At 32.6% G+C, this 24,295-nt stretch overlaps 2 protein-coding genes and 1 long non-coding RNA gene across 3 annotated transcripts; 2 read left to right on the forward strand and 1 right to left on the reverse strand.

Moving 5' to 3' along the window:
- Positions 1-462: 462 nt before the first annotated feature.
- On the forward strand, positions 463-2,347 carry LOC136069735 (7-deoxyloganetin glucosyltransferase-like). The gene is made up of 2 exons (XM_065778555.1): positions 463-1,173; positions 1,260-2,347. The coding sequence occupies exons 1-2, from the start codon at positions 618-620 to the stop codon at positions 2,189-2,191; spliced, it is 1,488 nt and encodes a 495-aa protein (XP_065634627.1). The 5' UTR covers positions 463-617; the 3' UTR covers positions 2,192-2,347.
- Positions 2,348-3,509: 1,162 nt separating this feature from the next.
- Positions 3,510-6,736, reverse strand: LOC136061550 (uncharacterized). Its single transcript, XR_010630962.1, has 4 exons — positions 6,366-6,736; positions 5,799-5,902; positions 5,623-5,707; positions 3,510-3,872 (listed from the first exon to the last, which is right to left on the reverse strand). It is a non-coding gene; the product is annotated as an uncharacterized LOC136061550 (long non-coding RNA).
- Positions 6,737-13,792: 7,056 nt separating this feature from the next.
- On the forward strand, positions 13,793-16,217 carry LOC112027761 (7-deoxyloganetin glucosyltransferase). Its single transcript, XM_024060410.2, is given in 4 exon segments — positions 13,793-15,071; positions 15,074-15,181; positions 15,268-15,957; positions 15,960-16,217. Coding segments are annotated over 4 exon segments (1,482 nt in total). The 5' UTR covers positions 13,793-14,626; the 3' UTR covers positions 16,199-16,217.
- Positions 16,218-24,295: the final 8,078 nt, after the last annotated feature.

Genomic DNA, 24,295 nt, shown 5'->3' on the forward strand with positions numbered 1-24,295 from the left:
ATGCGGCCCAGATGCTTCTTTCTCTTCTTTTTGCTTTTATTGTTCTGATTTCATTAGGCTTATGAGAAAGATTGTTTTCGTGGTTCGAATATTTCGATTGTGTTTTTGTTCTGATTACGGTATGGTGTAATTTTCAACCGTTGTGATAAAGAAGCATTGGAGAGAGAGATGAACAAAGAAGAAAGGAGGAAAGAGAAAGAGAATATATATATTTTTAAACTATATTACATATAATTTCGGTACTATGCATACATTAGTTAAAGTCTAACAACTTCAGCTATATTAATATTTCTCATATGTTTGGCGTCCAAGGAAGAGAAGAGTCAAATAGCAGCTATATTAATATTTCTCATATGTTTGGCGTCCGAGGAAGAGAAGAGTCAAAATTTCTCATATGTTTGGCGTCCAAGGAAGAGCAGCGTCAAAGCGCAGCTGTGTTAATATTTCTTATATGTTTGGCGTCCAGGGAAAGAGAACACAAGAGTCAAAGAGCAGCTAGCCGCCGGATATTTCTCATATGTTTGGCCTCCAAGGAAAGAGAATGTATATTAAAGATATAATGAATGGGCATATGCGAATGTACGCAACAATAGGATAAATAGACTAGCTATAGGCATATGCATTTTGCGCTCACACACACATACAGAACGAAGGAGATGGATTCTAAGACACAAGTAGCTGATAAGCCTCATGCAGTTTGTATTCCATGCCCAGCTCAAAGTCACATGAAGGCAATGCTAAAGCTTTCAAAGCTTCTCCACCATGAAGGGTTTCACATAACCTATGTAAACACTGAGTACAACCACCAACGTTTTATGAAATCCAGAGGTCCCAACTCCCTAGATGGCTTGTCTGACTTTCGATTCGAAATCATCCCCGATGGCCTTCCTCCATCAGATATCAACGCCCCCCAAGACATCCCTTCTCTTTTTGAATCCATTATGACCAACTTCTTGGCTCCATTTTCTGACCTCCTTGTAAAACTCAACAGTCCGACTTCAGGTAATCCTCCAGTTACTTGTATTGTTTCAGATGGTTTCATGACGTTTACAATTACTGCTGCTCAGGAATTCAAAATCCCTGTTGCGATGTTCTTCACTATCTCTGCTTGCAGCGTAATGGGTTTTCTGCAGTTTCCTTCTCTCAAAGACAAAGGCGTCATACCTCTTAAAGGTATAACAAAAAGTGCAAAATCCAATTGAAATGCATTATTTTATTGTAATTGATCACTGTATGCTGAAAACTTTTTGTCTTTGCAGATGAGAGCTATTTGACAAATGGGTATCTTGACACAATTATAGACGGGATTCCTGGTATGAGAGACATACGTCTGAGGGATCTCCCAAGTTTTGTACGAACCATTGATCCAAATGATATTTTTTTTAGAATGGTGATTGATGTAGCAAAGAGAGCTCCTAGTGCTTCAGGAATTATTATTCACACATTCAATGAGTTAGAGCAAGAAGTTTTGCATGCTCTCTCTACCATGTTTCCTCATGTATATGCTATTGGCCCTCTAGAACCACAACTCAATCACTTATCCAATGATCATTTGGAATCAATTGGGTATGGTTTATGGAAGGAAGAAATCGAGTGTCTCAATTGGCTTAATTCAAAGGCACCCAACTCAGTGATATATGTGAGTTTTGGTAGCATGGCTGTCATGACATCATTGCAATTGGTTGAGATTGGTTGGGGACTTGCAAATAGTAAGCACCCATTTTTGTGGATAATTAGGCCTGACTTAGTTGAAGGCGGATCAACGATTTTGTCACCTGAGTTTCAGGAGGAAATTAAAGAAAGAGGTCTAATAACTAGTTGGTGCCCTCAAGAGGAAGTGCTAAACCACCCCTCCATTGGAGGGTTCTTGACACATAGTGGCTGGAGTTCAACCATTGAAAGTGTGTGCGCAGGAGTGCCAATGCTTTGCTTACCATTCTTTTCAGATCAACAAATGAACTGCAAGTACACTTGCAATGAATGGGCCATCGGCATGGAAATTGACTTTGATGTCAAAAGAGAGGAAGTCAAGAAGATTGTAAGAGAATTGTTGGAAGGAGATAAGGGAAAGAAAATGAAGAAAAAGGCCGTGGAGTGGAAAAAATTGGCCGAAGAGGCCACAAGTCCACTTGGTTCCTCATCCATTAACTTAAAAAATTTGGTGAGTGAAGTGCTTTTATCAAAAGGCTAATGTACCTTGCTAGTCTCCTTAAACTTAGGATCTGTTACTTCACTTGTCTTTAGAATCTCTCTCAATTTGGTCTTCCTTTTTTAAAGTTATTTTTTTATATTTTCTTTGTTTTCGAGGTTTGCCCGTTGTTGTTATTGTTAATGTTAATGTTTTTTTTATAATAAATGGAAGGTATTATTTAAGATATAAACATTTAGATTTACTGCACTGGCACTCTTTGGCTGAACGCAATCATATTACATCCTAAATATAGCATTAAAAACAAAAGGACACTTGGAAAATCAACAGCTTTTGCTGCTTTGATCTCAACCCGTTGTTGCCAAAATATCAATATTGTTGATACCATATTTTATCAGCTTTTAAATTTTAACAGAAATTCAATTCTTGAATAAACTGTTTAATAGAATTTGAAGGTGACCCAATTTTGTTTGAAAAATACATTATGGAGGATTTGGATTTGGTGCAATACCATCGAGTGCAATTATCCAATCCCTCTCTCATAAAAGGCTTTTACCACTCTCACTTTCTAACTTTTTCACACTTTTTTTTATTCAACAGTTGAAATTGAAAGTTGTTTCTTTTAACTCTCAATCTCAACCATTGAAAGCAATTACATCGGGTGCAATATTTAGATATTGCACATGATCTCAATCCCATTAGGAATAAGTTATCTCTATACCTACCGCCTGGTGTTTAAGCTCACTCTTTTTAAGAGTTCGATGGTAGAACTAAATATTGACTGTATTTTATTTTTAACAATTGCATTGGGTGCAATGCTTAAATATTGCACTTGATCTCAATCCCACTAGGATTTCTATGCCTAATAGATTGTCTCTGTAACTACCACCTAGTGTCTAAACTCACTCTTTTAGGACTTCAATGGTGAAACTAAATACTGATTATATTTTATTTTTTAACAATTGTATGAACAAATATCAATTGTATACGTAAGAAAAATCTATTTCACTATATAAGATATAATATTCAAGGCAAGTTTCATATAAGTATAATAGCCGCCTTAAAGGTTATAAGCAAAATATGTCATTGATTGAAAATTTTATTAAAGAGCTTTTCCCCTTCCCTTAAAGTTGAAAAAAAAGGTTTAAAGTTAAACTAAATATAGGAATGCCCAGAGCACTGCTCTAGTCTTCATATATTGAACACATACTTATTTTTTAATATAGTATAATAATTAGTACTCATCTATTTTGAAAAAGATAAAGAGCTTAATAATAATAATAATAAATACTAATATCAATTAAATTAATTGAATTAAAGTATCAAACATATAACAATTGGGTTATGACATGTGTAACGATTATAAAACCACAGTAAGCCCACAAAGAGTTGGTATTAGTTTCCACAGTAATATCAGACTTATTAAGAATCATTTGGCTAAGCCATAGCCTTAAATTGAATTTACCAATTGTTGTAAACAACCAGCTACAAAAAGCCTGCTCTACAACCTGCTTGATTGAGGGACAGAAATGCAAGCAGTAGGAGGAAAGCATGAAAAAACAGAAGGCTGGAGGTGAATTTTTGCCTCTTTAATTCCCAGGAATTGGCAGCACCTACTTTGGAATCTTAATGTTTAACCACAAAAATTGAGCTTCTTCATCACTTTGGCATAAGCAGCAGGGACAATGCCAGGTTGTCTGAGCCTACGTTTTGATTTCTTTGACTGCATTAACACCAAAATTTTATTAGTTACATCAACTGCACTAAACACCCAAAATGCAATAAATTTCAAATAAACTCAGCATATACCAGCCTACGTTGTGTGTTTCGCATCACCAGGGGTAAACATTATGGGCATGAAAAGAAGAGCAAATTTGCACATCAGTCGTTGAATAGCTAAACATTCTAAATGGAAGATTATATTAATTTATTTCAATACATCTTGGGACATGCACCTTTTCATTCAACCCACCTTTGCATAAGAAGCTACCTCCACCATTCTTATTAACCCTGTAGTTCTGCTCATCGCTATTCCTCTTCTCCATAACCTTTCATCTCCAATTCAGACTTCCATAACCTTTTATTTGTAAGGACTATTTTCACTTTCCAAGTGAGCATAAGATCTAGCGCCCCCAATACTCACCCTTTTCCACTTCGCAGAAGAACATCCTACCAACCAGTCTGACTGAACTATTTTCCTCCGTATCAAATACAAATAGTCTTCACCCATACTTCCTAATAAGAAATTCACTACCCCTTCTAACAAGTAGCATGAATTCTACTGAAACATGAACAACTTCTCAGGTTTTCATTGCTAATTTGGATCTAAAGGAACACCAAATGTGAAGCTTTACATATTAGGAAGGTGATACATTCACTCCTTGATTGTCTCACACCCCCTTTATACAATTTCCATACACATCATGTGTCACTGTGTTCATTTGAACATTCTTGAAAAATGTGTATACCTAGTGTGAAAGTGGATATTGTGTGTTAGGAGTGTGCATCAAGAGTGTGAAACAAATCAAACAATAATTTCCCTTGTTATAGTCACTCCCAAATCAAATCAAACAAATCAAGAGGTACATCAAGAGTGTGTATACCTAGTGTGAAAGTGGATACTGGGGCTTCGCATTCCACACTTTTAAGTATGCCTAGGCATATTTTAACAGCATTGTTGTACAAGGTTTTGTTAGCTTTCTCTCAAACCACTAGCTGCCAATGCCAATTGGCATTCTACAAGACATTCAGACGTTGTCTTGACACTTTGGTTATAAGGTTTCTGGGGTCCAGGTTTACAATCGAATCTAGTCAATCTGCAAAAGTCCCACAAATTCTATCAGCATTAGCTTGTTATGACTAGTATGGCTAGGTTGATTTTATCAAGGAAGCAGGTAGTTTTCAATGCTCACAGATACACCTTTAGTGTTGGTAAGGTTAGGACCACTATTGACTATATTTAGTTTGCCAACCAAGAAATTGATGGTCAACTAGGTTGGTTAGGCTATTCCCTTTTCTTTTCATTATTCCTATTCATAAATTACACACATGCCCAATGGGTGTTCAAACCCATGACCTTCCCCTCCACCTTGTTTTTACAAAGGGAGGAAGTGGCATTTGGACAAGAGCTCATTGGCTTAGGCTATTCCTTTATACATAACAGGAAACAAATGTCTTTAACTCGTATTTCATTCATACTACTTGTTACAACTAGATTACATAGTGTGGTGTCAAATACACCAAGAGAGGAAACTACAATAATGCAAACTTGCTAACAAAATTATATGCATATACTTCCTTGTTGAAGAAATCTGCTAGTCTATATAATAGTTCCAAATGCAGTGAAGCAAAAAGTCATATGTAAGATAATACTGAAAATTTTCGATCGGGCTTTTTATATGTTATTCAATTTTCCAATCAGACTGAAAATGGAGTTGATAGTTCAGTTTTGAAAGGGATTTGAAAAGACAAACCTTCAAATGTGCATTGTGCCGCTTTCCCTCCTTCCAACGCCGAATATTCCCATCATTCATCACCCTAAACCTGGACTTGAAAGACCTGACCAAGACATCTCAAAAATGATTTAGTCACCACAAAAGAATGATAACTAAAATAAAATTGATCTAACTATAAATGCCTAAAAACCTACGAAAAAAACTTCATTTTGGTTTTCTTTATCTTGGACGTGACCGGTGTCATTGGCTTTCTCCTCTTCTTCCGCTCTCTCGATGAAACATGCCGCACTTGATTCACCTGAACACATATCAACCAATAAAAACTTCTAATTTCAAAATTTATCATGAATTGGTCAAACCCCATCAAGCCAAGAGTTTAAATAAGACTTTTGAAATTCAAAATCAGGCCATTCCTCTTTCAGGAATTTAACCAAACATACTTAACATGAATTAGCAAAACCCCATTAAGCCAAGCGTTTAAATAAAACTTTTGACATTCAAAATTCACGGTATTCCTCTTTCAGGCTTTTTCTCAGTAACCAAACATACTTAACATGAATTAGAAAAACCCCATTAAGCCAAGAGTTTAAATAAAACTTTTGACATTCAAAATTCATGGTCTTCCTCTTTCGTGCATTTTCTCAGCAACCAAACATACTTAAAATGAATTAGTCAAACCCCATGAAGCCAAGAGTTTAAATAAGACTTTTGACATTCAAGATTCAGGGTCTCCCTCTATCAGGCATTAAGAGAGAACCAACCAGAAACTGCAGTTCTAATAGGGATTCGGCGTTGTTGTTGTTGATGGGTTGGTGAAGTAAAGCGGCGAAGCATTAGGCCAAGGTGGCGGGTGTGGCAGGCGGTGGCAACAGAAAGTGCTGCTACAATGCCTGTAATATAGGGCAGAAAGATCCACACGGTCTTAAAGAATCCGGCAGGGAGACAGAAAATAGCTCCGGTGGCAGTGGCAGCTGCAGCAATAAGTATTTGTTGATCGCCATGGTCAAGGCTGAAGGATATGGAGCCAAGTATGGGAGCAGCAACAGCTAGCCCTATAGCCCAGGTAATTGATGTCCATTCTAAAGGGGAGTATTTGTGATTGATAATCGTGATAGAACGGTGTGTTAGTCCGTGGTACCTGCAATTATAAGCCCAATGGTACCAATTACCTACTTGGGATCGAGGCTAAATATATAAAGGATAGTTATAGATTTACATTTGTACTAGCAATGTCAATCTTACATTATAGACTAAATAAATATGTGTAATGTTGTACATTTTTTTGCAAATGCATGTATAATATTGTACACATTTATTTAGTCTGCAATGTAAATCTTACTTTGTTAATGCAACGTAAACTAAAAAATTTTCATATATAAATTTTGTATAATAACTTTGAAGATACAAATTTTTTCACGTGATATATTTTGATCGTTATTAATAAAAATGATATCAGTAATTAGCTCATGTGAAAATAATGTTATTCTAATTACAATTTATCATCATATCAACCCTTATAAAAAGAGGGTGAAATTTTTTGTGTTTTTCAGATCACTCAATTTTATAAGATGAATGTATTTTTTGAAGGAGAAATTATGCAATGACATACCATGTTAAGGTAGCTAAAAAGGAAAGGAATATTTCAATAAGAAATGATTTTAAAAAATAGAATACCACAACATGTAATATAAAATGAAATACAAAAGGTGGAACATATTCTATACCGTCTCTAGTAGCACTTTTCTTTCTTAGATTAATCAAACTATTTATTCCTATATTTTTTAAATAAAAAAAATTGCATAAAAAACTTTTAATCATTACACTTTCATATTCCTATTTTGCACAGAGTGGTCAAAAGCGGTGGATTTATGAATTATTTCAGGGGGTTAAATTTAGAAAAAAAAAAATTGCAAAAACTTGAAGCTTTACAGTTTATTTCTACGAATTCTTATATTTTGAAATTGTTACATGATAGTTCATTATTAGTTGTTATTATTTATTGTTAATGTGGGTAAATTTGACCATTTTATTCTATTAGATTTGTATAATATTTCTAATTTTATGCGATTGTTATTATTTATTTATCATTATTTTTATAAAAATATTTAAAACCAAATGATGAAATTCAACCCACTTGCACTGTATTAGTTATTGACCCACATAGTCACACTAATCTATACATAAATAATACACTAAGTGTTTACTTAACTAATTAAATGCACAAAGAATCACTAACTTTGAATTACTAACTCTATAACAAAAAAATTATTATAATATGATAACAATACATGCACACATGTAACAAATCTCTATATTTCCTAATTATTAAATTATATAAAGTTATATTATATTATACTATACATGTATATTCACACACATCACAATTCACACAAATAACATTATAACAAAAAAATAATAAAAATAATAACGCATATATCAAACACATACTCACTCACACATGCATATATAATATGAGAGATGCTACGTCTACAACAGTTTTACAACATTTTTATAACAAATAAAAAATGATTAGTTGTTATTAGTTCAAATTTGAAACTAACACTAAGATTACTTTTTTGCCCCAATAATGACAACCAGTAATAACCTGTCACTTAAGATTTGTTGTAAAAATGTTGTAAACATATCATTTCTCATATAATATATATATTTATAATAAGAGAGATGCTACGTCTACAACATTTTTACAATATTTTTATAACAAATCACAAGTAATTAGTTGTTATTGGTTCAAATTTGAATCTAACACTAAGATTACTTTTTTGCCCCAATAATAACAACCAGTAACAACCTGCCACTTAGGATTTGTTGTAAAAATTTTGTAGACATATCATTTCTCTTATAATAAAGAGAGAGAGGGTCCGTTTAGATACAACTTATTTTGCTGAAAACTGAAAACACTGTAGTAAAATCATTTTTAAATGTGTGAATAGTGTAGTGGGATCCATTTTTAATCTTTTTTTAATAAAGTGGTTGTGGGTCCCATGAACAGTACGTGAACAGTAACTTTGTCTCCCGCACAGTGTAATCACATGTATGGACAGTACCGGTTACTATTTATAAGCGCTAAAAAAAAAAAATGAGAAAACGCAAAACGTGCAAATGTAGCTGTGGATCTGAACAAATACAGAGACACTTGCAACTCAGAAACACTCACTATTTACTACTCTTAGAGTCAGAGATACCAAGATATTGGTTAAATAGAAAAGAAGATGAGATTGGGATTCATGAGAGATAAATTAATTTGTGATTTGTGTTGTTGTTTGATTTTAAGATGTGCTAATATGTGTCGTTGTTTGGTTTTAGATTGGATTGATATGTGTTGGGCTATGCAAAAATATTTTTAATGGTAAATTAAAGTAGTAAAAAAATTATAATATATATTATATTGACTTCAGAGATTCTTATCGGTGGAATTAGTTGACTCTAGGCAAACTGAGGGACATGAAATATTTTTACCGAAATATAATAATTGACAACTAAGGGGTTCAATTTTTCACAAGACGTTACCTGAAACGCAGCCCCTATTTGTCAATTATTATATTTCGGCCAAAAATATTTCATGTCCCTCAGTATTCCCAAGAGTCAACTAATTAAGTCCACCAATAATAATTTCTAAAGTCCTATAATTTGCATCCAAGTTAAAGTATAAATTCATTCCCTTTATATATATATATATATATATCATATCATATCATATCATATTATATACTATACTATATAATAAAAGTTGGGCATAGAAGCTATAGTTGCGTCAAGTGTCTGCACTAAATTGCAGAAATTTTTTTAGAATTTTAAAAAAATTAATATAATTTTTTTTGTACTTATCTCATTCTCTTATAATTTCTAAATTGATAAAAATATTAATTTGATTACAATCCAAACTCTTCATCTTATCCTTTTATTATTATAATTTATAAGTTGATAAAAAATTTTAATTTGATTATAATTCAAACTTTTCATCTAATCCCTTTTTTTTAATTTAAATTATATTACTACGTGCAAAAAATAAAAAAAAAATAAAAAAACACTTTCAAAGTGATAGAGAAAACAAACAAGTTTATTCTTTATTTTTTTAAAAAAAATTATATCTTAATTTATAATTTGTGTTAATTTCTTTATTTTAAATTATGAATAATTTTCTTTCCCAAAAAAAAATTATGAATAATTTTGATTATATTCTTTATATTAAATGTAAATTATCGCTTATAGGTTTTTGGTTGTGTTATATTCTTCGGAAAAAAAGAAATAAAATAAAATAAAAAAGTTTATATAAATTTGGCAACAAAGCTAAATAGATTAGGCTAAGAAATGTTTACTAATAATAATTTTATTAGTAACTTTTTGTTAACATGATTTAAAAAAAAAAATGAATAGAGAGATAATTTATTAATGTGATTTAAACTCTTCTAAAACTTTTTTAAGGGATTGGTTTAAAAAAAATTGCAAAGTAATTTTCTAATTATTAACTACTATTTGCTAACTTCTAACTACCAAAACCCACAATTGAAATACTAATTTGTATGAGATACCATTTCCAAAGATTAATATCTTAACTATTATATATTAACGCTGACTTTTTTTTATATATATAAAAGAGGGGTTTTCTACCTCCTTGCAAAATAAATGGACTATAATTAACAAGAATTAGCTAGACAGAGATAAGACTACACCACCTCTTTTCTACAATATATGTTAAATTTAGATCATTTTTCATATATATTCACATGCTACACGAAAAAATTATAATAGGAATTAGCTAGATAGAAGTAAGAGTACACCACCTCTTTTCTACAATATATATGTTAAATTCAGATCATTTTTCATACATATTCACACGCTACATAAAGAAATTATAATAAGAATTAACTAGATAGGGGTAAGACTACACCACCTATTTTCTACAATAAATATTAAGTTTAGATCATTTTTCATGCATGTACACACACATGTAGCATGCAACGCACAAGACTTAAACTTGGTAGGGTGAAACTCACTCAAATTTCAGTGCCTTCTTCCATGCTTTCAATGACAAAAATTAAATTCTCATGTGAGTCTCTCTCTACTTCAAATTTTTAAATGTTTAATAATTTAGATTGTTTTTAATTATTGAATTGAGGTTTCACTTAAACATTATTTCAATTATTGTTTCGAATAGTTTTTAATTATTAAATTCAAGGGTTTTTCAATTTAAATATATGTGATTAATTGAGCCTTAAAGTTCAATGTATTATTGAAAATCATTTTATATATATATATATATGGTACCTCTACCATCTTCCATTCAATTATATATGTATATATATATATATATGCATATTATGATACCTTAGTTTCACACAACATGCATTCATTATATAACTTAAAAGTAAAATATTCATTTATTTTTATTATTTATTTTAAGTAAATTAATAAAAATTATAATTTTTCTAGACAGGGATAAGACTTCACCACCTCTTTTCTACAATATATGTTAAATTCAGATTATTTTTCATGCATATTCACACGCTATACGAAGGAATTATAATAAAAATTAGCTAGATAGAGGCAAAACTACATCACCTCTTTTCTACAATAAATATTAAATTTAGATCATTTTTCATACATATACACACACAAAATAAAGAAATCTAGAGATAATATAATATAGATAAAACTTCTTTATTCAAGTGGTCATCTACATCACACTATAGATTTTGGGATATCTCTATCTCTCCATATCATAATTGAACACACACATTTATATATGTTATTTGAAGCATTCTTAATAGTGCCAAACTATTTAATTGGCATAAGAGAATGACAAATTAACTTGATTGGCAAGAGGAGGTGGCAATCTTAATTGAGTTTTAGAGGTTACACTGCATGCCAAAAAAGCGTCGGCCACTTTACATTCATAACCATGGTTTTTAGACTTGGACCGTTCAAAGAACCGTAAAAGAGGGAAGTTCAAGATTTAATTAAGTCAGACCGAGGTCAAATTGAGGTTGAACCATGATGATATCATATTTAATTTAATAATTATTTAAATATATATATATACATATTAAATTAGTAAAAATATAAAAATTGACTAAAATAATCCAAATAAATATAAAGATCTATCTTTCAAATATATTTTTCATATCATAACTTTCATAAGGCAAATAAGAAATAATAATTCTTAAGTAAACATAAGTTGCTTTTGAGTTTTTTTAGTGAAAAATATAAAATATTTCAAAATAAATCAATATCGATGTACTGCTTCAAAAAAAATATATATGTGTATATTTAGTTAGAGCTTAATATATATATATATATATATATTTTATGCAAGCTTATGTGTAAATTTTGTTTAAAATTGTTAGTTAGAAAATTTTTAAACAAATGGAAGTTTTTTAGTAGAATGGTGGACAAATAACGTGATCCACTAGAGTATTCTATAATTTCTCCAACTTTTTTGTGAACCTTAATCAAACTTCAAGAGAGATCCTGACCATTCCACATTTCCCATGATTTTTAAAAAATAAATAAATAGCTAAAACTAGAAGAGTGGGAGGCAGCTGAGAGCATTGGTGACCGCACATTTGAATCTAATAGTACAAAATCAAAACTCAAGAAAATGTTTGAGCAAGCTTCTTCAATTTTTTATACTATTTGGAGAGTGAACAGTTATATTTATCTTTTACTTATGTACTTTTTCAAATATATTTTTCAACAGATTCTCTTTCCTTCCTCTATCCTATTTAAATATTATTTCTTCATTTATTCATTATTCTTTCTTTATTTTTTTTTTAATTTCTTTTTATTCATTCTCACCAACTATATATTTTAAAATCTCCAAAATTGTGGGAGGTCTTTTTTTTTCAATGGATCTCGTGAAGCACTTGAGATAACAATATAGTAAGTTGTTAGTATTTATTGTAATTTCAAATTTAACAAATTTATGTTATTCTTGTGCAAGTTTTTTTTTTTATAAAAAAATTCCATGTATTTTGAAATTTATCAAATTTATCTTAGTCTTGAAATTGATCAAATTTATGTAATTTAGAATGAATTTCTCTCATTAAATTTTCTCTAAAAAAAATTTATTAATTTTACCTTTTTTATGACTATTATTATTCTCTTTTTAGTGAATTTTATTTTTTATTATTCATTCATTTATCATTAACCCACATTTTTTATTTTTCTATAAATGAAAAAAAAATTTATCTGATCATAATTTTTTTAATTTATCATTAATCCATTTTTTCCACCGCACACGGATACACCCCTTTCATATTTAAATACCTTTGTTTCCACCACCACACACACTCACACAACTTTATATTTCCAATTCAATTCTCCACCAATTAGGATGGGGGGATGATATAAGAATACTAGAATAGTAGTGATGGATGGGCAACGCATGAATGTACAAAGAGTTTGAAAAGCCTCGGTTTATATGTTCGTTTGTCCTTAGGAATAGAGGTAAGAGGGGTATCTAAGCATTATTCTCAACTCTCATTGTCTTCCAGCTTTTTCTATCACACTAGGGCTATTTGCTTGGCATAATAAAGAACTCGAAAAAGTACAAAGAAGAATAAAATATAATAATAATAAAATAAGAAGGGGTGGGGGTATCCCGAGGACTTATTGTGAGTTTAAATAGCAATTAATCCGGCGTCTACATTTTCAAAGCGTGTTTTCTCTTCTTTTTTTTTTTTTTTTTTTTTGCCCATATTTGTTGACTTTAAGAGACAATATTTATTGTTCATGAACAGTGTATGCATTGTTCACGCACTGTGCATGCACTGTTTACGTACTGTTCATGGGACCCACAACCACTTTATTAAAAAAAGATTAAAAATGGATCCCACTACACTATTCACACATTTAAAAATGATTTTACTACAGTGTTTTCAGTTTTCAGCAAAATAAGTTGTATCTAAACGGACCCTTAATTCTAATAGGATACTTTTAGATTTCAACCTTCTCTCTCTTTTTTTTTTCCTTTTTCTATGGACTATGGAGTAGGGGTGTGTAGCCAACCTGCTAACCTGTCAAAACTGATCTGATCCAACTCAATTCGTCGGCTTGAGTCAGTTTTTAGGGTTTGATGGGTTGGGTTGGATTACAAATTTTTTTGATAGCGGGTTGGGTTGGGTTCGGGTCATAAAATTTTAAACCTGCCAAACTCGACCNTATTTCCAATTCAATTCTCCACCAAATACAAAAAGTGTAGAATAGGAAATATCTTATCTCAAACTCAAGGACTCATCAAACAGAGTCAAACTCAAAGATTCAACCTGAGAGATACAGAACCGGTGCGTGGAGAACAACGATGAAAGACCCACGGAGATCCTTCACACCGGTCAAAGCCTCGTCGTCGATCTGCTCCGCCACCACAGCCGCTTGTCCTCCTCTCCACCACCATGCGGCCCAGATGCTTCTTTCTCTTCTTTTTGCTTTTATTGTTCTGATTTCATTAGGCTTATGAGAAAGATTGTTTTCGTGGTTCGAATATTTCGATTGTGTTTTTGTTCTGATTACGGTATGGTGTAATTTTCAACCGTTGTGATAAAGAAGCATTGGAGAGAGAGATGAACAAAGAAGAAAGGAGGAAAGAGAAAGAGAATATATATATTTTTAAACTATATTACATATAATTTCGGTACTATGCATACATTAGTTAAAGTCTAACAACTTCAGCTATATTAATATTTCTCATATGTTTGGCGTCCAAGGAAGAGAAGAGTCAAATAGCAGCTATATTAATATTTCTCATATGTTTGGCGTCCGAGGAAGAGAAGAGTCAAAATTTCTCATATGTTTGGCGTCCAAGGAAGAGAAGAGTCAAAGAGCAGCTATATTAATATTTCTCATATGTTTGGCGTCCAGGGAAGACAAGAGTCAAAGAGCAGCTAGCCGCCGGATATTTCTCATATGTTTGGCCTCCAAGGAAAGAGAATGTATATTAAAGATATAATGAATGGGCATATGCGAATGTACGCAACAATAGGATAAATAGACTAGCTATAGGCATATGCATTTTGCGCTCACACACACATACAGAACGAAGGAGATGGATTCTAAGACACAAGTAGCTGATAAGCCTCATGCAGTTTGTATTCCATGCCCAGCTCAAAGTCACATGAAGGCAATGCTAAAGCTTTCAAAGCTTCTCCACCATGAAGGGTTTCACATAACCTATGTAAACACTGAGTACAACCACCAACGTTTTATGAAATCCAGAGGTCCCAACTCCCTAGATGGCTTGTCTGACTTTCGATTCGAAACCATCCCCGATGGCCTTCCTCCATCAGATATCAACGCCCCCCAAGACATCCATTCCCTTTTTGAATCCATTATGACCAACTTCTTGGCTCCATTTTCTGACCTCCTTGTAAAACTCAACAGTCCGACTTCAGGTAATCCTCCAGTTACTTGTATTGTTTCAGATGGTTTCATGACGTTTACAATTACTGCTGCTCAGAATTCAAAATCCCTGTTGCGATGTTCTTCACTATCTCTGCTTGCAGCGTAATGGGTTTTCTGCAGTTTCCTTCTCTCAAAGACAAAGGCATCATACCTCTTAAAGGTATAACAAAAAGTGCAAAATCCAATTGAAATGCATTATTTTATTGTAATTGATCACTGTATGCTGAAAACTTTTTGTCTTTGCAGATGAGAGCTATTTGACAAATGGGTATCTTGACACAATTATAGACGGAATTCCTGGTATGAGAGACATACGTCTGAGGGATCTCCCAAGTTTTGTACGAACCATTGATCCAAATGATATTTTTTTTAGAATGGTGATCGATGTAGCAAAGAGAGCTCCTAGTGCTTCAGGAATTATTATTCACACATTCAATGAGTTAGAGCAAGAAGTTTTGCATGCTCTCTCTACCATGTTTCCTCATGTATATGCTATTGGCCCTCTAGAACCACAACTCAATCACTTATCCAATGATCATTTGGAATCAATTGGGTATGGTTTATGGAAGGAAGAAATCGAGTGCCTCAATTGGCTTAATTCAAAGGCACCCAACTCAGTGATATATGTGAGTTTTGGTAGCATGGCTGTCATGACATCATTGCAATTGGTTGAGATTGGTTGGGGACTTGCAAATAGTAAGCACCCATTTTTGTGGATAATTAGGCCTGACTTAGTTGAAGGCAGATCAACAATTTTGTCACCTGAGTTTCAGGAGGAAATTAAAGAAAGAGGTCTAATAACTAGTTGGTGCCCTCAAGAGGAAGTGCTAAACCACCCCTCCATTGGAGGGTTCTTGACACATAGTGGCTGGAGTTCAACCATTGAAAGTGTGTGCGCAGGAGTGCCAATGCTTTGCTTACCATTCTTTTCAGATCAACAAAGAACTGCAAGTACACTTGCAATGAATGGGCCATCGGCATGGAAATTGACTTTGATGTCAAAAGAGAGGAAGTCAAGAAGATTGTAAGAGAATTGTTGGAAGGAGATAAGGCAAAGAAAATGAAGAAAAAGGCCATGGAGTGGAAAAAATTGGCCGAAGAGGCCACAAGTCCACTTGGTTCCTCATCCATTAACTTAAAAAATTTGGTGAGTGAAGTGCTTTTATCAAAAGGCTAATGTACCTTGCTACTCTCCTTAAACTACCCGACCCACCAATATATATATATATATATATTATATAATTAATAAATTTTTTTAAATAACTAGCTCTTCCTATCCTATATAAAAGTCAATTAGTTTACACAAGTTCTAGTAAATTACTATTGTTGTTTAGTCATTAATGTTGTTTATCTTTAAGGAGTTACATTGATACTAATTTTTGAGTTTTTTTAATATATTTATATTTATATTTTTTTCTGCTCAATTTAATAATAATAATAATAAATTGTGCAACCCATGAGTTCAACCCGACCTAACCTGACCCATATGGGTTGGGTTGGATTGAGTTGGACTTATGTGATGGGTTGGGTTGGGTTGAGTTTTTTTTAACCCACTATGATGGATTGGGTCAAAAAATTTCCTTAACCCGACTCAACCCAATTCATGCACACTCCTACTGGATGGGGTGAGTGGTACGCATTATTATGCAACGTAATTTGGACAATAATCCTTTCATTATCGTATAGATATTCTACTCCTACACTTAAATCATACGTGGCTGCCTGCCTACGGTTTCCATGAAGCATAATTACTGTTGTAGTTACGAGGTGCTGCACTCTTTTTTAATTGGAGTCATTACGTAGTATCGTCCAAATTTAACACTTGGAGACGGCATTAGTGTGTGGTGACAATTGATAATATCCCTTATTCATTTCAAAAGAAAACGAAGACAAACTATCTTCTTCTTTTTTTAATATTTTATTTTTATTTTTGTACCAAAACAAATATATATTTCATGTTGGGTTTAAAATTGACCGTAGTTAAATGAACTAATTACCCAAATTGATTAAGTAATTCAATTACATGCAAGTTCCAATTAATAGCACAATCACATCGTCAATTTAGAGCTCAATACATCAGAAAATAAATTGACACAACAATATAATAATGATGGGAAAAACCTTCAAAGGAAAAACACCTAGGAATTATATTTAGGTTACCACTCCTAAAGAATCCACTAATAAAAAATCAATGTTACAAGTATAAGTAATCTTACCAAATCTCAAATACCAGCCTACCGTATAACCTATTGATCCTAACTCAACTCCAACTCCTATTGGACTTTTCTTAATATAGACTTCTTCAGTTTGGAAAAATCTACCAATCAATGTGATTGACAACAATTGCATGATTCTCTTACCAACATAGTAGCCTTACCACAGCAAGAACTTGATTGTAGTAGTAGTAGGTGCAAAACTCTTCATAACAGCACACTTTAATGGCGGACTGGAAGTAGCTCAAAACAAAACCCTAGATGCACAAAAGTCACAGCAACTTCTCTATATGATGCGGCTATAAAATGTAGCTTTTATACATTTGGGAACCTTAATGCACTGATAGAAAGATGAACCAAGTCATAATAACCTTAAACAAAATTTATTGTTCTATTTTCCCAAAGCTCAATTAATTGGGAGGTGTTGAGCCAGGTATCGAGATTTCCTAAGTCTCGATAGGTCAAGCAGATATTGAGAGATATCAAGACACATGTCATAAGAACCAAGGAATCCAAATCACAACTATTTTACAGAAGATGATAATGCAAGAATAGATGTTGCGGAAAAAGAAATGGCTCATCTATCTAGAGGCATTTCTCTTGGTAACTTTAAGTTTGAAATTAGCTCCATTGGATCAAAGCTTGTTGATGTTACAGCTACAAAGATCCTTCTTATGGATAGCTTGTTTATTTCACTTGCTATGGAAGTTGACCGTATAGCGGCGTACTCTTTTCCTAACCAAGAAGTTGTTATTCAATTTGAAATAATAGCATGTTCTTTAGTATCTTGGTTAGTCTCTAAAGGCTATTACGGGGAATAAGTAAAGGAAAGAAGTTACAAAATTGTAGCAGTTGTGATTAAATGCTTGTAAGTATTTGATGTGTTCTGCAAATAAGATGCTTTGGCGTATTAGGTTAGTCTTGCATCTTAGATTCTTGGGTGGTAGTCTCCATTGATGCATCAAAGATTGGTGCTCGAAACTGATCTTGTAGGGTGCATATGAAATGCACCCAATTTGTGTATAAGCCTGATAAGTCCACATATTGGAACCATTCCCTCACTTCTCCTTCCATGTGACAAGATAAAATGGAAACCATGCGACGTGGTGGTGTGTTGTCTAGAGTAAAGAATTCATAGAGCTTGACAAGCCACCAAAAATGATCTCCGCATTTGAAATAAAACTCCATGAAAGCTTGATGAGTTACAATGGATTTGGTCATCTCAAGATCGACAGCTCTAATACCACTTGTTAGGAACCTAGTGATTCCTAATGGGGATGAATGACCTTAAAACTATTCTATTGGCTCACATGACCTTATCCTAATGGCTCTATTATTCCCCATGTGCATTAATAATTCTAAGAGCATTCGAACCAATGCCTCAAAAATACAAAAAGTGTCAAAATTTACACAATTTTCCTCCAAAACAACCTACATCAATAGGTGTAAAAATGTGTATATTTACACACTTGCTATAGTAACCATGCAAATATACACGGTTATTCTAGCTGTGTATAACAATAATTTATTCTTTTTTTCTCTCTCACCATTTAGGTTTCCTCTCTTTCCCAACGGCCATAGCAACCCAGCAAAGAAGAAGAAGACAAACATCCAACCACCAACTCAGCACCACCCAACCATCACCATCAAAACCCATTTCAACAGTTCATAATCCACCACAAAATTGACCCAAAATCAACATCAAATCAAATTAAACCATCAGAAAAACCCAACTCAAAATCAAGCCAAACCCACCTGAAAACCTAACTCATAGTCAACCTAAACTTGCCAAAAAACTCATCCCAAACCCAAACAAAAATCAGTAAAAACTGAATCCAACAGAAAACCCATAAGAAAAATCCAATAAAAAACCCACATGAAATAACCCAATGAAAATCAATCGAATCTGCCACCAAATTTGCCTTGTTGTTGCCATCAGATCCTTTGCCATGTGTAAGTGTTAGGTTTGAGATATGAGAGAGGAAGAGAGTTCAGGGGAGTACCATTGTACCAAATGCGTTGGTTTGAGAGAGAGAGAGAGAGAGAGAGAGAGAGAGAGTTGAGATGAGAAAAAATATATGTATTTGTGGGGATAAAAGTCCAAATTTATATATTGGGTCTTGGGCCTTATTTAAAGGTTAGGCTATGTCCGAAGAGGAATAAATGATTGAAAAAAGCCCCAGACTGGAGAATCAGGCAGGAAAATGATCGAAGAATATAGTCCGGAGAGTTGGTCCTCCTCGGATATGGAGAATATCGGTCAAGTAAGTACATGGGAGGTTTGAGTGACCTTCCTGGTAATTCCAACGATAAGGATAAACTTCAGGCACGTATGAAGATGATAAGAACAGAGAAATATCTAAAGGAAAAGCTGCTACCACCGCATTAAGTGCATTGCAGCAACTTTTTTGGCCGCATTAATGTGGAGAAGACTCCTGAACAGTACAGTCTCAGTTACCACCACTCATAGAAAACCGACGAAGATACCAGATGGGACATATACTTAAGTGAATGTTTAGATGAAGAACAAGTGGATGGTCAGGATAGTCTAAAAGAAAACTATATAAGTGTAAGAGACATCTCATAGGGGGGGATCGAAAAAGAAAGAAAGAAAGAGAGATATAAGGTTTACTATAGCTCTAAGAAATTTATAAACAAAAGTTGGTCTCTTCGGACAATAATTTATTCAAATTTCAAGTTTGTTCTTGTACTTATTTATCTATTAAACCTTGATTAACTGTTGTTTAATTCACAAACAACCCAGTTCTTTCATTCATTCTCTACAAATTCATTGTATTGGGTTTGTTTAGGCTCACATTCCATACCACTTGGGTTTGGGCCACAAATATAAACCCTACCATATTAATGAAAGAGATAGATATTAATAAAATAATAATAACAAATATTATTTAAATAAATTATAATATATAATAGATAATCTGATGTGAATGTTTTGAAAAAGTGATTGTGTAAATAGAAAAATTAGATTCTTATTGTAAAATAAACAGAAAATTTTAGTTGAACTAGTGCAGATGCTCTAACATGTGTTAAATGTGATTAACATGCGTGGAATTATAACCAACTAACTAACTAACTAAATGTAATATTACAACAATTATTGCCTATATACCCGTAGAAGTTCCTAATAGTGCATTTTGAATCGAAATAAGCAATAACTAAAAATATGATCTAACATTTCAAATTATAAAAGTTATTGTAAGATTTTTCAATGTCGTAGTGTCAAGTAAAAACACAACAAAAATCATCATAATATATTTGGAATAGAGGGAGCAGAGGGAAAAAAGAATAGAGTAGAGACAAAGTCACCATAATATAATAAAATATAATACATTCACACCTTTCCGCCTTCTCTTATCTCCTCTTAGATCTCTCATTCCAAACATAAGGCGTAAATATATGATATCTTAAAATATAGTTATTTTATAATAAATCCTAACCTTTCGTCTCAATAACAAGTTAAAATTTAAAATTAGAAGTTCATTAGTATCCACCTTATAATTACAACATTTTTGGAACTTAGATTCTCAACAATATTTCATTTGTAAAATGCTTTTAGTTGAAAACATTTGTAGGGAAAACATTTTATTTTTCGATGTGTGGTTGTGTTTCAAAAAGTGCTATGGAACTCATTTTCTTTATTTGGTTGATTTCTAAAAATTTGGTTACGCATTTTGAAGCCCCCCACCCCCCCAAAAAAAAAAAAGAAAAAAAAAAAAAGACATCCACCCTCTTCTTCTTCAGTCATCATCATTCATGAGCTTTATTACCAACAAAAAAAAAAAAAAGAAAAGGGAAAAAAACTAGAAAAAACTCGCCACACCCAATCTGTCGCTGTTACTAAGGCTACATTTGTTTTAGGTGAAAATTACTTCCGGAAATGCTTTTCAGTAAATGCAGGTGTTTGGTTGCGCATGGAAAATAGCATTTTCGGAAATTCATTTCCGTTGACCGTGAGTCAAAGCGGAAATTGCTTTCCCCTTTTATTTTCACTTCAAATGAAATTTTTCGGAAAAGAAACAGAGAGCACGAAGAGAGAGAGAGAGAGAGAGACTCAGACCGGCGACTAAGCCCTACGAACCGCCGATGAGACAGACCAAGCCAGCACGAGCAACCGCCGACCCACAAATCGACGAACCCAGACCCATCGCCTTCGACTGCCGACCCAGACCCAGACCAGTCGCTCTCTCTTCCTCGATCTCTCAGTTTTTTTTTTTTTTTTTTAATATAAATTTGATTGTTGTTGTTGTTATGGTGGTGTGGTGGTGATATTTTGGTGGTTGTGGTTTTTGATTGCCGAAATTTGTTGCCGGAATTTGGTGATGAATTGGCTGTGATTTTAAAATTTTTTGTAACAAAATTTGTTTGGATGCTAAGAAAATAGATGAGAAAATGTGAAAAATTGTAAGAAAATAGCATTTTCCTAATAGAACCAAACACATGAAAATATTTTCTACAACAATTTTCATAATATAACCAAATACTTGAAAATATTTTCCTTTTCCGAAAAATAGCATTTTCAAAAAATAGGTATTTTTTTAAAAATATTTTACGGGAACCAAACGGACCTAAGGTCCAAAACCAACCAAATCCAAAATTTTCCAAATTACTGACATCACCACTAGCTAAATAGTAGCATCACCTACCTTCGTCTACCCCAGTCGATTCTCTTTAGGACCCCTCACAAATTGACCACCGATAAAGTCCACCCACCACCTGCATTGAAACACACAACGTTAATATACCCCTTAAAAGATCAACCCTTTACTACTTAATGCATCTAAAGCTATGTCTTTGACCGCCATCAAACCTCCTTTACAAAGTCTCCATAATGCCGCTAAAGACCTACCATTGACAAACCCTTAAAAATTACGAAAAAAATATTGTAATTATGTTTCTCTTATTATAGTTTTATTGTATTTACACCAAAAGAGGGTAAAAGTAAAATTACTGCATAATTTTTAAGGGTTAAAATGACAATTTAGTTTACTAATTTTTTTTTTTGAAATAATCAAACAATTAAAACATTTCATAGGAAGAAGCTTTAATACATAATAAGAATAAATGCATTTTTGGTTTCTACATTTTGGGCCGATTTTTGTTTAGGTCTTTATTTTTTAGCCGCGTCTACTTGAGTCACTGAAAATGAAAAATTATGTCTATTTTAGTTCCTGCCATCATCTCAGTAACAAAAATTGTCTATGTGACAGATGAAGTGCACTATTTGCATTGTAAATACTAATGTGACTAATTAAATAATAATAAAAAAAATACCATGTCAGCATTTCATTTAAAAATAATAATTTATCAATTTAAAGAAAAATTAAAAACACAAAAATACATAAATTTAAATCATGTTCATCTTTAACACGAACACAAACCCAGATCAGAAGAACACAAAATACAAACCAAAAAAAAAAAAAAAAAACTAAAACACTAAGGAGAATGAAGAACTAAGAATGAATGAAAACTCAAGGAATTTATATTCCAAAGTTTGTATACATTCTTCCACAAAGATAAAACACAGACCTTCAAAGATTCGTGGGGGTAATTACAGTAAACCCACGTATGGGTTGGCCCAAAATCCATTTGTCTATCCTTAGTTTAAAAAATGTCACTTTACTTGAAGTAAGCTCTGTTTGTCTCTCGTAATCCACCTTTGTTAAAAACAACGGTAAATGTATATTTTTGCTTCGCTTTTATGTCTCTATCCTCCAAAACATACAAAAACAAGAGAAATAAAGATCTAAAGTAAAAATTGAGAAGTTTTAGCTCAAGAAGACTCTCCTTCTTTGAAAGAACATTCTTGACCCAATAAATCCACAAATATTTATTTAGCATTCGAAATTTCCAAGTTCACAACCACGTTTCTTTGTTTTGTACTAGTGTATTATACTACCAAATAAATGAAAGTTAAAATCCATTCATGACAATTTTAAGAATCAACCGCAACCGAGATATGTTCAAAATCCTCAACAAACAAAATTTTCTTTTAATTATTATTTTGATATAAAATATATAAATGTATTATAGAATTAAAAGAAATGTGTACACTTATAAGTCTGAAAGTAAAAAATTAACATTTTAATACCATCGTTAGTCAAATAAGTATTTTCCGTCCATCACTTAATAGTAATGACTATTTTGACTCAAACATCAAAAAGTTAGAGACTATTTTAACACATTTGAAATGTTAGAGACCAAATTAAAATATAGTGTAAATGTTAAAGATCAAATATGTAATTTACTTATAAATTAATTATTAGCCATTTTGGCGTTTACTGTACAAATAATGCACTTTATCTATCATCTATCATATAAATAATTTCTATTATTAAGATGACAGCAAAAACCAAAATAAAGATGATTTTTTCCTTTTTAGGAATACAGAGAGGCGCAACTAAAAAAGAGAGACTAAGGCCCGTTTGGTACGCCATTTCAAACAGCATTTTTTAGTTTTTAAACAGCATTTCACGCATTTCAACACACTTTTTCACCCACACGTATTTCAAAAAACAATAAACAACAATTTTCAAACTACTCTACCAAACACCCCCTAAAAGTGCTTTTTTTTTTTTTTTTTTTTTTTATGCGTACATAATACAAGGATTTTTTCTTTTCTTTTTGCAGTAGAAATGTAGAATGTAAAAGGTTAATTTTTCCGGTACAGTTTGGGGAACCTAACATTGTAAACTGAAAAGTGTTGACAGATACATGACTCCCTGTCGGAGTGAGATTGAGCACATACAAATGGGTTGTGTTAATTAATTTAATTGATAACTCTTTGCACAAATACAATACATGTTTTGAACTTTCTAATTCAAAAAAAAGCAGTGGGGACAAAAATTCCCGCCACAAAAAAGTGTGTATCGACTGTAATGACTCACCACACCACTCCTCCACTCCACTAGTGTAAGTAAAAAAGTCCTTGTTTTAGACATAATAGAACAAAAAAAAAGGCACCCAAATTACCAGTGTACGAAAAACATGCTACCAACCCATAAGTGTAAGCAAGCCAGGCCTCTATCTCACCCAATCATGTC

The sequence above is a fragment of the Quercus suber genome, unplaced genomic scaffold (assembly GCF_002906115.3).
Source record: "Quercus suber isolate HL8 unplaced genomic scaffold, Cork oak 2.0 scaffold_186, whole genome shotgun sequence".
In the NCBI taxonomy this organism is placed as follows: domain Eukaryota; kingdom Viridiplantae; phylum Streptophyta; class Magnoliopsida; order Fagales; family Fagaceae; genus Quercus; species Quercus suber.

Excerpts from the sequence above, each read along its gene's own strand:
- LOC136069735 (XM_065778555.1), top strand. The coding sequence starts at position 618 with ATGCATTTTGCGCTCACACACACATACAGAACGAAGGAGATGGATTCT. Across the intron at positions 1,174-1,259 it reads AGGCGTCATACCTCTTAAAG|ATGAGAGCTATTTGACAAAT; the intron begins GTATAACAAAAA and ends TTGTCTTTGCAG.